The sequence below is a fragment of the Hydra vulgaris genome, chromosome 01 (assembly GCF_038396675.1).
Source record: "Hydra vulgaris chromosome 01, alternate assembly HydraT2T_AEP".
Lineage (NCBI taxonomy): Eukaryota > Metazoa > Cnidaria > Hydrozoa > Anthoathecata > Hydridae > Hydra > Hydra vulgaris.
This window is the reverse complement of record NC_088920.1, coordinates 73459494-73478444: the sequence shown is the minus strand read 5'-3', so window position 1 is coordinate 73478444 and position 18951 is coordinate 73459494. Positions and strand designations below refer to the sequence as shown.

At 27.8% G+C, this 18951-nt stretch overlaps 1 protein-coding gene across 1 annotated transcript; it reads right to left on the bottom strand.

Moving 5' to 3' along the window:
- Positions 1-11308: 11308 nt before the first annotated feature.
- LOC101241065 (uncharacterized) lies at positions 11309-18702 on the bottom strand. The gene is made up of 2 exons (XM_065789131.1): positions 17896-18702; positions 11309-13056 (listed from the first exon to the last, which is right to left on the bottom strand). Exons 1-2 carry the CDS (start codon positions 18637-18639, stop codon positions 11890-11892), a joined length of 1911 nt encoding a protein of 636 aa, XP_065645203.1. The 5' UTR covers positions 18640-18702; the 3' UTR covers positions 11309-11889.
- Positions 18703-18951: the final 249 nt, after the last annotated feature.

Here is an 18951-nt window from a genome sequence, read left to right as displayed (position 1 = left end):
AATTGAATTAAAAAAAAAAGTAAAATATTTTATTTAAAAAAAAAGTAAAACAATTTATGCTTGCAATAAGCAGGTTTTAGAGGTATTTACACCAACAATGTGGTCTAAAAACTTTTTGCTTTTGTTGCTTAAAACTGTTGAGGATCATAGGAAAAACAATTTAAATTCAAAAATTAGCTTGCTTATCTGAAAGAACAATTTATGTTTGTTTTTTTTTACTTTTAGTACTGTTGAGAATAAATGTATAATTGAACTAGAAAAAAATTGATGGTATATGCATTTTTGATATTATATTAACAATTCAGATATACCATCATAATATGATAACAAAAACTGAAATCAATTTTCAATGGGAGATGGCAAAAAATTGACGGAGTTTGATAAAGGGTGAAGGTGTTCAATAAACGGGTCATCATCTGACATCATTATGCATAGATGACCCTATGATTTAGGTAAAATAAGTAATCAATTAGCCATATTTCTCTTTAGAAAGTGTAAGAAAAAAGCATTGTTATGCTGAGAACCTACCTATTGAGCAAGATTTGACCACCTATTTTATAAATTTGAGAGACAGAAGTGGAAGTGCGAATTGCAAAAAAACTAATAACAATGCTCTAAATTGATTATAACTTTGTAGACTAACATTAATATAGTATTTAGAAATAATAAATGAAGTTTACATGATTTTTATAATTTGTATTTATTTCCATTAATTATCAGTCGTCAGTCTCTATTTTTATAAAATGAATTAAAAAACTATTTATTTATAGTATAATTATAATACATAAATACTAGTTTCCTAATGCTATTATCATCACAATGTTTATGGTATTCGTTTTAAAGTGAAATTTTGTATCAATTTTATTGTTTTAATGTTATATATATATATATATATATATATATATATATATATATATGTATATATATATATATATATATATATATATATATATATATATATATATTATTTTTAGTTTATTTAAAACACAATTTAATATACAACAAACCCTTAAAAAGCTTACAATAATTCAGTTAAAATTCAATCTGAGTTATTGACACGTAATAAGTTTAGCATCAATAGAAAAGTAAAGCCGTCATCATTTAAAATGTAAAGGGTGTTGTCAAAATATGTTGAAAGTAAAATTAAGTTACTAATAAAATCACGTTCAACAATGATAAATATTCTTACTGTAGTAAGAATTAGTACTAGTTAACAAATTTGAACAAATAAATATAAAATAGTGAAAAAACAATGAACAAATAAGAACTTGAACTTGAACTAAATCTTGAATTTGAATTAATTGGTACTAATTTGTTCAAGCATAACCTTGAAAAATAAGTTTATATAATAAAGTTTATGTATAGCTTGTTATACATATAGTTAACTATAAGGAGTTATATGTATAACTGCATGCATTTTAAAGCATTTTATTTAATTTATATATTACTTTAGATCATATTACTTTAAATACTGAACCCAGAGACTTTATTCCCAATTACACTGTGGTACTCCAGAATAAAAATTGAAAAGTTTCTGTAAATATCCTGTTTTTTTTCCTCAATGTAGTTCGTTAGTCCCTTAAGTCTTAAGGACCTTATTATATCTAAAGTTAAAAGTTTTGGAGCATAAAAAAAGTTACAGAAACCCATCTCCATCCTATTTTTTTCTTTTTTTAATAAAGAAAATTAGGAATTCTTTGACTTTCAAACCTGCATTTCTTTGTGGGACACTGCAGTGTCCCATGCATGCAAGATTGGTTTTTGACAACATTTCAACTTGCATCAGTTGTTTGCAAATAATTGACTCATTTCTATATTCAAATAACTATTATATTATCCTAATAATAAGTCTACTTGCACAAATCTTAATCTTATTTCTATAAAGAAAGATAAACATTATTCGTGGTACTTATATACTTGCTTGCCATTCTCTATATTAATATAAAATATTTTTACACAATATAAACGCAATGCAATGCTGATTTAAAATTTTTTTTTTTAGTTTTTTTTAAAAAGTTTTTTTTTCAGTTTCCAGCTTTCAAATTAATTCCCATGCAAATCCCACAGGAAACCCACGTAGGATTTCCCATGTGTGTAAATACCATATGGTTCTTACATGTAACCCATGTGGGATTACCCACATGGGTTTAAGGTGACAAATTTCCATACGGATACCACATGGGAAAATCCGTCCCACATAAATCCCATCAATCCCACACGGAACCCACGCGGAAACCATGTGGGACGCGGTTTTATTTTTCACTGGGAAAGTTCCTATATTTGTAATAGAAAAATCAAAATCACCTCGATGCTTTAAAGGAGTTAAGCACTTACTTTGCAGATACAGAAATCAAAATAAAAGCTGAATGGATATCGTACTGTTTGAAGAGTAGATACAAGAAATGGATACAAAGTTTACTGAAACAAGTAGCATTCATAATAGATAACTGCCTAGCACACCCGACGGTTGAAATTTAAAATCTATTGAGCTCATTTTTTACTACCGAATACCACAAACTTCAAACAATGGATCAGGGAACCATACGCTCTTTGAAAGTTTATTATAGATTTATGGCATTGCGAAGGTTGGTCTTAGCTATCAATAAAAGAAAAGATCTTTGCGTTTTTTCGTTATTAGATGCAATGAAAATGCTTGGTCTTGCATGGCAAAAAAAAAAAAGTGAAAACCTCCACCATCGTTAATTGTTTTACAAAAGCAGGAGTTTCCGAATATCAGCAGAAATCTGCCCATTCGGATGAAGACGACGACCCCTTTAAAGAGGTTCAAAATCAAATAGAAAAACTTGATAATATTTAGCCTCCAGGTATTACAGTTAAAGATGTTATTTTTGCAGAGGGAAACTTAACTCGCACAGTATCTTTACTTACAGATGAACAGTTGGTAGAAGAAGTTAAAAATGCAGCGAATGAACATAATGTTAATGACGAGAAAGATAATGATGTTGAAAACGTAATCAATCCAGTTTGCCCAAAAGTTAGTGATATTCGGGAGGCACTGTAAGTGTTAAGCGGCTATATGCTCTTCAGTCTTACGGGTAAAAATTTTCAACAAAAACTCAATTATATTCGATAGAGACGTTTCTTAAGAATTAATACAGTGTGACACTAGAACATTTTTCAATTTATAATGTGTTGCTTTTACCTTTGAGATCAAAACTTTTAATAATTCGAATTGTTTTTACTTATCGGCAAAAGTTCGTGTAATATAATGACCGGATAACTCGAACATTCGCTAACTCAAACTATTTTCTAGGTCCCTTGGAGGTTCGACATATTGGGAGTTCACTGTACATTTTTATTCAAAGCTTTAATTTTAATATTTTTAATTTTTTTTTAAATATATATACAAGTTTATTTTACAACTACAAAATATTTATAAGTAACCAATCGCAGATTGGCGGTAAAGATATACAAATATAAATCATAAATATAAAGTTCGAAATATACGAAGTAAATAAAAGTATAGTTGCATACAACTCCGAGACATGATTAAAATAAATACCAATTACAACAATATAATAACGTGTAGGTAAAAATAATCCGAGAAATTTATCTCCATATTATTCCAATTAAAATAAAAGATACAATAAATAAAAATAAATCTGCTGATTTTTTGGAGGAGTGTTTAGATGTTTCACTATAAGTTTATTTACCACATTTCAAAAAAATGTTAGCGTATAAATATGTTAAAAACGAAATTTGTGCAAGATTGATAAAAAGAATTACTTATTTGTAGTTATAGGAAGCTCGCAGAAGACTTAAGTCAGTCTTGTCATCGAGTAACTTTTTTAGAGACGTGTAATACACATAAAAAATCAAACGTGGCATTTGCGTGATCAATTAGATCACATAACAATGTGATAATTATATAACACATAAATATTTTTTGACAAATTGTCTTTAGTATTAACTAAAAATTTTTGTCCGTTGCAAACGTGGTATATATGTATGTGTTACATATATACCTTGTTATTAATATTATTTTTTTAATGGATTTGTATTAAAAGTTAAGTTACATTTATTTATTTATTCAAATTTAAAAAAATTCCTTACAGTTATTTAATTTGATTATTGTAGTTTTTAGCTTTGTTTTCAGAGGCTTCGTTGTTTAAGTTTAATAGTGATTCGTTTCTGGAAACTAATTTGTTAAATAAATAGGGACCACGATATGTAATTAAGAATTTTGAGAGCCTTGTTGTTTCAAAAGGGATCTTAAAGTTGCCTGTTGCTCTTGCGTTATATTTATTTACATTCTTTTTAAAAAAGTGTATTGTAAAATGCTCTGGAATCAGACTTAGTTTATATTTAAACATGAAAAGTATATTTTGAAAAATATTTGTTTGAAATATATTTAGTAGGGTGGGTCAAACGCCCCTTAATTTTGAAAATCAAAAGGCACTGTTTTCCATGTGCTGTGGACGTACTCTTGGATCAATAAAAAACAAAATTTAACTTATTTGCTCAAATTTTAGACCCCGCTCAACGGGCTCGAAAGTTAAATTCTTGCCCCAAAAAGTCATATTATGAGTAGTTAAACCCCCTTAATTAATTTTTTTTTGTTTAAATGAATTTAAACAAAAAAAAAATTAATTAATTTTAAGAGACATTTGCGTGATCAATTAAAACAATAATTCAGCAAAATAGAGATTATTAGGACAGCTTTAGGTGTTGTTTTGTAAGTTTTTTATGTTAAAACTTTGACCTGGTTTTCAAAAAAAACCCGGTTTTTACGTAATATTAGACTTAATAGGTTGCTATCGACAGCAGAAAAAATATACAACTAGGGATAGTTTTCTTATTGTGTTATGCAAAATTATGCACATATGTGGCTTTAGAAAGCTTTTTTTAGCACATTTATAAATAAAAATTACAATTTTTTTAAATTTTTATTTTAAATTCTGTTTTAAAAATAATTTTTTTTATCAATTAACTTAACATAAATTTATGACTTGACATAAATTTATGAAATTAGATCACATAACAATGTGATAATTATATAACACATAAATATTTTTTGACAACTTGTCTTTAGTATTAACTAAAAATTTTTGTCCGTGACTTGAAATTGAAAGCATCAAACATTGCTTAAATTCCTCATCTTGGCACATGTGAGTAAAGTCTTGGATAAGCTTTACTCCTCTCTCAGCACAATCATTTAGTACAGTTAAATTTTCTATGAATTTTTTTAGGACTCAATATCCTGAAAAATGATTCTAATCTCTAAAATAAAATATATACAGGCATTTTTAAACATTTTAAATGCTAAAAAATTAAAAAAAATTAAATCAATTAAGAGAAAAACTTACTTTGAGCTAACTTGCATCCATTCTGTTTCTATTGCAGATAGATTTTGCTGTTGAATTAGAATCCAACTTCAACGAGTACCCATAACTCTGGAATTTTCGTTATGTTAATGTTTGGAAAATGTGGTTCTTCCAATGTAAATCTTGAAGGTTTAGGGTATAAAAATAATTTTTTGGCAATTATTTCTATTGTGTTATTGTTTAATTTTTCATCGCATATAGCAAGTACAACATTTTGTTCTGTAAGAAACCATAAATTATTTTTAAAACTTTTAATTGCTGCAGTTGAAATTGTTTTATTAAATGATCCATACTTGATCATGTCCCTGATTGCACATAAATCTAAGCAAGGAGAAGAGGCTGCTAATGGTGCTTTCAGAAACTATCTTGCATGAAATAGCCCAAATATTCTTAAACTTGGTTATCCTCTTCGTATTGTGATTCTTCACTGCTAACCTGATTTACAGTTAAATCGCTTATATATTCAGAAGCTAATATTTTACTATTTGAAGTAGTCACCGTCTTTTTGGTAGATTCAATCTCCCTTTGCTTTCTACAAGCAGTAAATAGGTACTTTTTGACTATTCCATCCATCACAGCTTTACATTCTCCTTGTTGATCATTCAAAAAATTTATATCGACATTTATTTCCTCTTTAGTGATTTGTTTGCTTGATAAAATTTTTTGCTGTACAACTTTTGCACTTATATCAAATAAGCACTTCATTTCACGTTTGTAGTTATCTAAAGTACTTAAATTTTGTGGTGTTTTACATGATCTGCTTTTAATAGCTTCTTTCTTTGATCTTCCAAGCACAAGATCTTACTTCTATTTAAAGAAAACAATGTTGTAGTGCTATGGTAAGATTCTTAGAATAATGTAATAAGATTTTTACTCTCTCTCTCTCTCTCTCTCTCTCTCTCTCTCTCTCTCTCTCTCTCTCTCTCTCTCTATATATATATATATATATATGTGTGTGTGTGTGTGTGTGTGTGTGTGTGTGTGTGTGTGTGTGTGTGTGTGTGTGCGTATTTGTTTTAAGAAATTAAATTTAAAAATAAATATGTACTGTGTCATTCACCTAATATATTGGTCAGCTACTATTGGATATGAAATTCTGTTCCAGATTTTCTTCAGTGACGAAACAACAGTGCGTTTAAGAAAATTACATCCTCCAGGGTTATTGCAACCAATTTCAAAACTCCCAAGGGGAAATTTGCAAAAAACTATATCACTGAGTTAATATTCTAATTTTTCTTTTCCTCCTTTAATTAGTTTGCCATGTAAATATTGCAGAACTTGCTCTCCAGTAGGCAATTGAGATGATGATAGTATCTCAATGGTATCGTTGATAAAAAAAAACTTTATGTTTCGATCTTGTATCATTTCCCATTTTATTTTTAATATTAATTATATTTAATTCTACTGGTAATGTAGATATATTACTTTTTCCTCTAAACCATAAAACAGGAAAATAATAAAAATTGAAATTATTTTTGATTTTTCTCAATGCAAAAGAATCAATTTTTCTACTTTAATAAAGCCTAAAAGCGTCATAAATGTTAGCGATCTTAATAAAATAAACAGACCAGCAAGTTAGCAAAAAGCAAGAAGGTATGGTAAAAACCGGCCAAATTTCTAAGAAACCGGAACAAAAGTTAGGGTCCAAAACGCTCGAGCACAGTCTAAAATTTATTCAATTTCTATAAGGTTAGGCTTAAAATGATCATATAGACCTACAAATTCGGATAAAAAACAGTGCCTCAAAGATATCCGTTTTTAAAATTATTTACCCGGTTATAATATGATTTTTTGAGGTGAAATTTTGATCTTTGAGCCCATTGAGCAGGGTCTAAAAATTGTGTAAATAAATTAGATTTCGTTTTAATAGATCACAGAGTGCACTCACAGTACACGGAATACAGTGCCTTTCGATTTTCGAAAATAAGGGGCGTTTGACCCACCCTAATATTTAGTGCGTTCATTTGTTCCAGTAAGGGTTGAGCTTGAGTAAATTTGTTTTTATTGTATAATAGTCTTGAAGCGGTAGTGGTGTAGTGGTAAGAGCACTCGCTTTGTAAGCAAGAGGCTTGGAGTTCGCCATTCTTCCACAACGTCCCTGGAAGTACCGCGCTCAACTTAGTTTCTCCGCGCAGCGGCCTTGCTCGGCAAGGTTCGTGTTTCGGAGTTAAAGAGTTGAGAGAGGGTTGCACCACGAATAATAACTAAAAAATAAAAAACACAAAAAAATGAGTAGCCTCCTCGACTGTAGTGGCCCCCTTCGGGCCTTGGGGAAGTGAATAATCTAAAAAAAAAAAAAAAAGCGTGTTTTTGACGTAAGTAAAAAGGTTCTATTTTAGATTTGTGGGTAGTGCCCCATGCTATATTGGCATACATAAGATAGCTATGTATGAATGAAAAGTAGATAAGTTTTAGACTTTTTTGTGAGAAAAATAGTCTTGCCTTGTAAAGTAAACCTATGTACTTTGATAATTTTGTGTTTATGTAGTTTATGTGGGGTTTCTAGGAGATGTGTTCATCAATTGGAACTCCTAAAAACTTTGTATTCAGAGCTCTTATGGTTATATTTTCTATATCAATTGTTGGTAAATTAAGGGGTATTTTTTTAATTTGTTGATTAGAGTGGAATAGTATATACTTAGTTTTTTCTATATTGAGTGACAGTTTATTTAATTTAAACCATATAATAATTTTTTTTAGATCAGCATTTGTTTTTTCAAAGAGCCCTTCAATTGTCTTTGATGAGTAAAATAAGTTTGTATCGTTGGCAAACATTATAGTTTTAAAGATACTAGAGGCGTTATATAAATAAGTAACAAAAGACGAGCACGAATGGAACCTTGGGGTACACAACATTTTACTTTGAGTAAATTTTTTTACTAAAAGTAAAATGTTGTGTACCCCAAGCTTTTTCTATTTATAATAACACACTGTTGTCTGTTATTAAGGTAGTTTTTAAACCAATTTAAAGCTTGATTTTTTATACCATAGTTTTTCATTTTTGTCAGTAAAATCTCATGGTTGACGGTGTCAAATGCCTTTCACAAATCAATAAAGATCCGTAATGTGATTTTTTTTTTTTAATTGATCTACTTATCCTATTTGAGAGGTCAAGGATTGCATGCTCAGTTGAGTATAGCTTTTGAAAACCATATTGCCCTTTACTGATGATTTTGTTAGTTTTTAAAGATTATTCGTTCTAGAAGTTTTGAGAATACCGAAAGGATTAAGATTGGTCTACAATTGTTTAAAGAATTTGTTTCTCCTGATTTATAGATTGGTATAATATTAGAGATTTTTAGTTTATCGGATACAATACATGTTGTAAGTGATAAATTAAATACTTAGTAAATTGGGTTACATATCTCCTCAAAAACATCTGACACTACTTTGCTAGAGATATCATTGATTCCTAGGGACTTAAATTTAAGTGATTTAATAGCTATTTCAAGTTCGTCTAGATTTATTTCATTGAAATTTAAAGAGCAGAGTGAGCCTGTTAAGTAACTTTTAAATGTATTTTTTGGGCATCGAATTTTTGATGCAAGATCAGCACCAATGTTGGCAAAGTAGTTGTTAAATTCAATGGAAATATCTCACTTGTTGTTTGATTCGTTTTCATTAATTATTACTGAAAAAGGCTTTTAGTTAAAATTAGATTTAATTTTACCGATTATTTCCTTCATAATGCCCCATGTCTTTTTTGAGTCTTCATTAAAGTTTTTTTTGTCCTCAGTCGGCAAAAAAAAGATACGTCACCCCTTCCTTTCTTTAAAACCTCTTCGAGACAGCCTTTATGAGGATGTTTTGAAAAGATTCCTATGCTCATCTGATGCTATCATAGAATCATTGAGGTAAACTAACACATTCAAAAAGAAAAACTATCCTGTTGAGGTTTTAAAGTTATTAATGTCAGGTGATAACATTGCAAATTTACAAATCATATTGTTTAAATAAATGCAGACATTGACAACAACCATGAAGTTTTAAATTGTGTATAAACTGAGTTGATGAGATATGAAGGTATATTTTTTCATAAAGTTGTGCATTTAAAAACAATAATCTGGGGTTTTTAAACATGTATTATGTGAATTATATCCGAAATAATTTAAAAAGATGCGAAAAAAAAATGCTCTTTTTAACTTTTTTTATTAAATTTTTTCTTTTTAAAACGATACAATTAAAAAACTTTTTTTTAACCAGAATTAAATTCAGATGTAACAAGTTATTTAAACCTTATTTAATAAAACCTAATATTGTTTTATAAAATAATAGTTTTGGCTCAAAAGTTGGCAATAAAACCTACTTTTTTTTTTTTTTTTTAAATCCATTTATTTAACCATAAAATTGAAATGATTACGAAGTGACGTAGAATTTCACAAAATTAGGTTCGGTGTCACTCATATAGTTAAAAACTAGTCATTGGAGTGACACCTTAATAAAATAAACAAATTAAAAAAAAAAAAGAAAGTAATATAGCGACCAAAATAAAATAAAACAAAATAAAAAGAAGAAAAAAAATATTTAAAAAAGCAAGAAAAATAACACAAAAAAGAGCAAAAGTAAATAAACTGACGTGGTAGATAACGAATGAATGAGATAACACAACGTTTGGTGATCTAAAGGATGATAAAAATAATGAAGAAAATAAAAAAAAGGATATTTTTAAATATTATGATGAGACAAAAAATAAGAAATAAGCATAATAAACGCAACAAACATAAAAAACAACGATAATAAAAATAATTAGCAACGAGACCACAAAATAAATGCACGTCAACATAAACAATACACAAGTATAAACTTCATAATAAACGATGCACAAAATTACACAACAGTATAAACAAAATATAGAAATACACGACAATATAAAAAATACAAAAAAACACACGACATTATAAACAATACACAAAAATACACGACAGTATAAACAAATTCATACAACATAAACTAATAAAATTAATAAAATGTTATTTTTGGATGTTTTAATATCTTAAAGTTTTTTATTTTCTAATTTATCACGAACAGTTTTATTCTTTTATATATATTATGAAAATTAGCATTATATTTATTTGAATTAGATATTATTAACATTAGCAGGTGTTTACTTTATATTAGTAAACTTACTATTTGTAAACATCCTTGAATGTAAAATCTTATTTCAGAAATAAGTTATTGATTGATTGATTTTAACTTTGCGTTTAGTTCTTCTGTTTATTTAATGTTTTTCTTCAATTTTTAATCTTTAATATTTTAATTGTTTTCACTTTTCTTTTCTTTTATTTTTCAAATCTTCTAATTTTCAAATCTTCTATTCTAAACAATTTTTTATTTGTTTTTCTTTCGCTCTTTTATCTATTTTTCACCTTTTCACCGTTAAAAAAATTCTTCCATTTCTTCTTACATTTCTTCTTCCATTTGCGATGTCATTGCAAAGTGAGTGACTGTGTGGTTAGCTTTAATATCTTTAGTAAGGATGTAAATAAAATTAGTAAGCAAGCTTCTTACCTTTACAAAGTTTTGATTAAAGTTAGAAAATTAGTTGTTACTTGTAAAAATAAAATTTAAAACTATATATTGTTCTACTAATGAGTTTAAACATGAAATAGTAATAAAATTATGTTTAAAGCATAAAGGAATTCAAAGATGGACATAGTTTAAAGATTTATTTAGATTAAGTTTTAGTTGTGTAATAACATTATTATATTTCAAAAAACTGAGGAAAAAAAACGTAGAGAGTAAAATCAAGAGAAAAAAATAAATAAAGAAACGAAAAAAAAAGCAAAACAAAAAGAAGTCAATTTTTAGCAAAAAAAAAATTTGTAACAAATACTTGTTTAACTTGAATACGACGGTGTTTAAAAAAAAAAAAAAAGAAAAAACATGTTAAAGTTTTATATAAAAAAAAAGAAGGCATAAATAATGTAAAAAAAAAACCTGTAAATTTGTAAAGAAAAATATAATTTTTATTTTTTTGATGTTTAGCTATAACATTTATTTCTATGATTTAGCGTCAACAAGAGTCATCAAATTATAAAGCCCTCAAAAAAATAAAAAACTTGTATTTGTATATTTGCTCCATTGCATTAGTTTGTGGATGATTTGGACGTTGAAACATTATTATGGTATTGTTTCATAACGCGATGATTTATATCTTTTACTGTACTACCAAAAAAATTGAAGCCAACTGAAAATAAAATAAATTTTAATAGATTTGATGTGGATGATATATTGTATAAAAATCAAAGCTCCTAATTTAAAACCCTGTGAAACTCCCCAAGTTATAGTATTTTTGATCGTTTTTACGTTTTCACGTTAAGAATTTGTTTTCTATTCGACAAAAGTTTTTATAAAACAGAGAAGGTTTCTCTTTCTTCATAATGTTCAAATATTTCTTTATTAGTATGGAATTATTTACAGAGTGAAAAGCTTTAGATGCTATTCTCATTAATCGAGTTTTTTAATTGTTTTCGATTACAATTTAAATAAGTAATAATAAAAAATATTAAATGATAATAATAAATGATAACTAACAATTTAAAGTTTAGTTCATGTTGTTTCTCTTTACTCGAAACTTTTTCCAAAGCAAAGCAACCATGGCAGCTGAATGTAACCGGTAAAAAATAAGTAAAGGATACAATAACTTATACATAAATAGCCACACATTTTCTCCCCAGTAATGTTCTGAAATCCAGTATACACGTTGAAAAATGTAGGGAACACCAAAAAAAGTGTCGTTTATCCAAAGTGCCGCGTTTAACACAAACAAAAACATTAGCCACTGCCCGATGCGAGCAGATGAACATAGCTTATTCGAAATAATCTTTTGACGAGAAATGTCTAGAGCCAAACTATAACAAGTGTCGGTGAGCGCCACACGTTTATAAAAGCTGCAAGTTATTAGAAAATACATTTGTACAAGAACACCTAAAACATTCATTACTGCCAGCAGGCATAACAAAATGCGAATCAAGAATTCGTGAGATAATATATTATCGGCAACTGGTATAGGAAACAGATCATTTTTATATTCAATCTTTTTTGTAACTGAAAAAGTAACCGCAATAAAAAACGGCAAATAACCCAATAAGCCAGTTATTAATAACAAGTAATCTTCTACTTTATATTTACGATCTCCAATATTTTTTATGTGATATTTACAAATTTCCTTCATTACACATATCGACGCAACTGTAATCAGTAAATGAACTGTTATCTCTGCTGAATATTTGAACAACAGATTTTCCAAGAAATCGAAGTTAAATTGCACACTCCAGGATGATAGTAATACGATTGTTGAAACAATTATGCCTATTAAAACTCCAGGATCTGATTTATAAAATTTTGAATCGTCTGTTTTAACGGAGTCGATGAGATTATAATCAGAATTTTTTTGCGTATTATGGTTTTTACTAATGGCTTTAAACGGATACATAAAAAAAAGTACCAAAGATAAAAGTAATGCATACTCCAAAACAAATGGTTGAAGATATATAGTGATACTGGAAGCAATATTAAATATATCATTTTTAAAACTAAGGGAACAATTAAAACTGTATTCTTTTGCATCTAAACGCTGTGTTGTACGATAGATATACGTCTCTTGACATAGAAAAGCAAACCAAATACAAACGTTTGTTGAAATCATTTGTAAGATAAGAAATTTGAATAAAAACTGAAACGACTGTTTTATCTTTGCTCCATAAAATATCTTAAATAACAAAAAAGTTTATTAATTTAAAAAATTATTTATTAATGGTAAGAATTTGTTCTAGACATTAAATAGCCTATATATATATATATATATATATATATATATATATATATATATATATATATATATATATATATATATATATATATATATATATATATATATATATATATATATATATAATATATATATAACTTTTTATTAAATTTACGAGCCGAATTTTCTCTTTCGTAAAATAATTTATAACGCCAATGACCTATCTTGTCATTGGATAACTAATTAAATTAAAAAAACCTCAAAGTTAAAGCAAAAACTCTTTGTTAATAAAGTAAAAATATATTTAAAAAACTTCGCAAAAAAGCTAAAACGTTTTACTATTCTGAAGCAAGCTCAGCAAATAGTATAAGAAATTACTTATTTATATAAGACAAGCGCAAATTCTATGCCGACTACAATAAAAATTGAAAATAAATTACTTAATAACTTGAATAAAATCGTTCCCGAATACAGCAATTTGTTTTCAACAATAGGATAAACTCTATCAAATAGGATTTCTTAAATATATAATAACTCACTTGATGAATTTATATCACCAGCAAGTTGAAATCAAATCCAACATATAGTTTGAAATGGCATTTAAAGCATTAGAAAGAAATGAAAGAAACTCGACCTGATGGACCAAATGGTAAAATTTTAATTGGTTCTCATAATGTTTTTTAAAACCTCTCTAAAAGTTTTAAAGCAACTATTACTCAAGGATCTTTTCCAGTTTGAAAATAAAAAAAATAACTTCAAAACTTTCAAATAGGTGACCAAACAAACGAAAAAATTTTCATCCTATCTCAGTTCTACATTCTAAAAGTTCTTAGTATATCTGTAAACAGTTTGCTTATGCTGAAGAATCTCCATTGCAATTATTACATTAATTTTTAATATATAAATGATCTTCAAAAAATTTCTAAGTTAACGAACACAACTTTATTAGTTCTATAGTAAATAATTAAATAAGTAAATAAACAAATTTCTCATATCCCATCTACGGTTTTCGATCCTCTTGCTCTACGGCTTGCTAGCTGCTGTGACTGAAAGATTTTATTGTGCATTGGATGGGGGCGGAAAGGCTAGGGCTATTGTTCTTGACATATCTAAGGCTTTCGACAAAGTTTAGCTTGCTGGTCTTCTCCATAAGCTTGTTTCATATGGTGTATCTGGAAAGTTTATGAGATTATCAAATCGTTTCTTTCTAACCAATTTATAAAGTCATTCTCAAAGGCCAACACTTTTCTTTATTTCCATGACTTCCGGGGTACTTCAAGGTTCTATCCTTGGTCCTGTTTTGTTTCTTATCTACTTTAATGATCTTCCCAAAAACTTACATCTAAAGTAGCTCTTTTTACTGATGACTCAACTTTATACTCCTGTTTTGACACAAAGTCCAAACTTCTCTTTTCAATAGCTTAGAACAGGCAGCCAATCTTGAATCTAATCTCACTTCTGTAACAGATTGGTAATCACAGTGGCTGTAAATTTTAACTCCAACAAAACTCAGTTATTTACTGCAAACATTTGAAACGAAAAATTCTTTTTTTTTTTTTTAATTTCAATAATAAAGTTAAGTTTAGTTAAAATTTAACATTTAAAAAAAATTTGGCATTCGAACCTCCGCTTTTAATTTAGGAATCGTCCTCAAAAGTCATCCGAAATGCATCTTTTAGAAGTTGATCTTGCACGGAAATTTCCATTAAACATGTAAGACTTTTTTATTTCAAAAATCTCCACGCAATAGCACGAATAAACTGTTACATCTATTTAAAAAGAAATTTATCGCGACGTAATTCGTACTCAAATACTTTTCATTTTTCAGTTCTTAGAAAGTTTTGACATTTTTGAAGATTTTTTTTATTTACTCATTAGGACCGACGACACGGGTTTAATAGTTGAGGGGCTCAATCATAAATTTCTAAAAAAATCCTCTAAATTCCAAAAATTTATTTAAAAAAAAGTGTGGGGGTCAGTGACCCTTAGTTAACACCCTACCCTCCTCCACCCCCGGTGTCGTCGGCTTTGCTCATAAAAACGTATAATTTTAATGCAAATGTTTTTGTTTATACTTTTAGTTGATATGGAAATTCAGAAAGTTTTAAAACCGACAGCAATTCACACTAGATGTTGCAGAAACAGCACTATCTAATCTCTGTAAAAACTAGAAAATTATGTTGTTTCTTCATCTTTAGCAGCAAAACTAATTTTCAAACCAGAGCCTGACAAAATTGAAAATTGACACACAAAGTTAGGTTGTGATATTGGACTCAATGTTAAATGTACAACAAAAATCCATGTCAATATTAAGTATTGCAAACTAACCGATCCATACTTACCTCATTCGACTTAACAGCCAACGTTTCTAGAATTTAATGTTGTTTAAGGAATCGGGTAACCTAGCATACTTTATTAATATCATATTCAACTATATTGAAAGTTTTTTTTTCTTTTTTTGAGTTTTGTTTTCGCCATTATTAAAAAAAAGTTAACGAAATTGTATCCGCATGGTGTTGGATGGCTTAGCAACAGATCAGCAACAGGTCAGCATAATGTTGTAGGGCTCAAAAATATACTGAACGTTTCACGCAAACCAATTGAGGTTCAAGTAAAAAGTGTTTTTGTCTGTTAGATATTTCAGTAAAACGATAGATAAAAAAGAAATGAAGCAGTATTCTAATATTTCAACAATTTTCTTTTGCATTTAGTAGACAAATGAAAACAAGGTAAATGACCTATAATTTTATGAGTATAGAATTAAGTAGAAGGCACCATTTAAAATTTGAAAAAACCATTTTGATACGACTGCTGTACATGCACGTTGTAAATCATACCGAATGCAAAATGCACGGATCAACTTGTATAAACAAGCTCTGCGACATTACATTTTTAAAAATGCTAAAAATGCGGTTGTATGCTAATGAATTAGTGGATTTCTTGGAAATTAAACAGATATCATAGGTTTTTTTATGCATCTATTAATAAAGCTATGCGTGAGGTTTTCCTTGGATTTTTTCGGCTAATTAAAATGAACGCTACCACGATATCTAATTGTATCATTTAACACGTAAAAATATTAGGTTTTCTCCTTAGTAATCTGCTTGGTCAGTACTATAATATTGATCAAGCAGATTATTAAGGAGAAAACATAATATTTTCCAGTGTTAAATGATGCAATTAGATATAATGGATGATCCACGATGGTTAAAGTGAAAATGGTGCAAAGGCAAAGATTAGAAGGATTAGTCCTAAGGCTGTCTTTGCTCGTTGTCTCAATCTCCTATTTAATGATTTAAATGTTGTCGCAATGATACAAAATACTATTGGGAATATAAAAACAATAATTGTACCTTTCTGTGAAAGCCGAAAAAATAAATTTTTTATCCCAAATATTGTTCTTTAATGTGAGACAAGGTGGACGAGCAAGTTTAAAATTATTTACATTTTTTGTTTTAAATTTGAAAATATTTATAGGGGAGACCGGGGCTAGTTGGCCGCAGGGGTAAGTTGACGAATTGCGTTTATCTTCAGAGGCTTTCATCAGAAAGTGACAAAAATGACACAGAACCTTCTAAATTGACCATTTCATCATTCACTGTAGCATTGTCAGGATTCGCGCATGCGTATGGGAGATTAAAATTTATGTGTTTTCTGGACAAAAACGTAAGTTTTGAAACATCGCTTCCTTTTTATTTTACAAAAAAAATAGTTAGTTGTATGAAAAAAAAATTATTGTAAAAGTTCCAGTCACAATTGGTTTACTATATCCAGTCAGAATTTTTTTCAAAGTTGTCGTTTTTTAGGATCTATAGAGTGTTCCTTGAAAAAAAGGCTTGCGGGGTAAGTTGACACAATTTACACTGGGTAAGTTAGCTCATAGCTATACAATGGAAAAAAATTTTTTTTTATATAATTAATTTTTAACAATATTGAAAAACTCTTACAAAAAATTGAAAGAATAATTTTTTCAGTTTTTTTTTTACAGATAAAAAGTGGGATACTGTTTTGGCTGTTGTACGTACTAATATTTGGTACGAGCTAAAACTAGTATTAAATTTTTGGCTTAAATTTTTTGCAAAAATTAGTAGTAAAAAAGTGGTGGTGGGGTAAGTTAGCGCAATTTTTTTTTGTAAATAAATGCAAATTTTATCAGTTACCCAAATTCATACTCTTTGAGACTATACTTTAATATTTTCAAAAAGATGTGTTGTTTGGGCGACAGAGCTCATAGAGTAAAAACCGAGCCAACTAGCCCCGGTCTTCCCTATTTAGCTAGACGAATTTTATGGTTATATTAACAACTTTAAGCTTTTATTTCTTTAGAAAAAAAAAAGGTACAGAGTTAAAAAAATAAATTATAAAAACTAAAATTTGTCAATTTTTAGACTTTTTAAATTTCTTTAGAGTTTTCAGAATTTAACACTATTCAAAATGAGTAGTTTTTATACTTAAATGTGGCTTTAGTTATTCCCACTTTCCAATAGCTTGAAATTTTTCAAAAATGTCTTTATTTATTATAAATATGAATATGTTTATAATTTGGAGTTAGCTTCATGTTTAAAAGTTGCAAATTTCCAAATAAAGGTTTTCGCCAAATTTTTCAAAAATTTGGTAAAAAACTTTATTTGGAAAATTGGCAAAAACGATTAATGAGTATTAAAAATTTAAAATATAATTTTTTTACATACATTTAATAATAAGTAAATGAAATGTAAATAAATATAAATTATATAAATATGCATTTTATACTTATTTATGTTAAGGGTTATGCACTGAAAATAAATAAAATATTTATACCTGAACAAACAAAAGTTGAATCGATATATACAAAACTCGTGCAATATGAAAAAGGAATTGAATTTTGTAATGACTTTTATCTAAAAGTGACTTCACTGAAAATCCGCAATGAAACGCACTAACTATGGAAAACATATCCAATAACAGATTTCCGGTAGCAAATATATAAGCACAGCTAATTAAATACTTAGTTGATATATATCCCCACTTCTTAGCTTCATCTTCAATTTTAATTTCGAAAGTTGCAAATTTTTTATTATTGCGGTAAAAAATGGCAATTGACATTCCAATGATAGATATAATTAAAAACAAAAATAAAACCCAGTAATGTGATGTATATAAAAATTTGTTGACGTTGGAATTGTATTGAGCTACTGTAAATGTTACTCCAACAAAAAATAAAGAAATCACCCACACAAAGGAAACAATATTTTCCGTTCTGTTGCTACACTTAAAAGCACAAAATGTACTGAAGAAACCATTCAAAGAACTCAATAGCCAGTTATATCGTCTTACTTTTACATCTCCAATACCAATATGCTTTGGAGTTATTGATATCTCAATGCTTCCGTTTTTTCTGTACAAAACATGGTCTCCAGATTCTCTATTGTCATTATTTACTGTTGAAATTAAGGTTTCTATAGCATCATATCCTTTAGTTTTTCCAGAAGTTTCTCCCAAAATCAACGAATCCAACTCGTTATACCTTTCTTCAATTTCGGTATTTTCTATTAGTGCGTCCATTTGATAATGTAAAGTTTTTTATCAAATATATATTAAATTAAAATAAAATATTTCTAATATCTAGAAGTAAATAAATAAATACATATATATATATATATATATATATATATATATATATATATAGATATACTTATATATATATATATATATATATATATATATATATATATATATATATATATATATATATATATATATATATATATATATATATATATATATAAATTAATTAATTAATAAAAGCACTTATCTAAATTTTTATCAGAATACACTGGCATAATTATATTTTATTTGTGTGTATGTATGTATGTA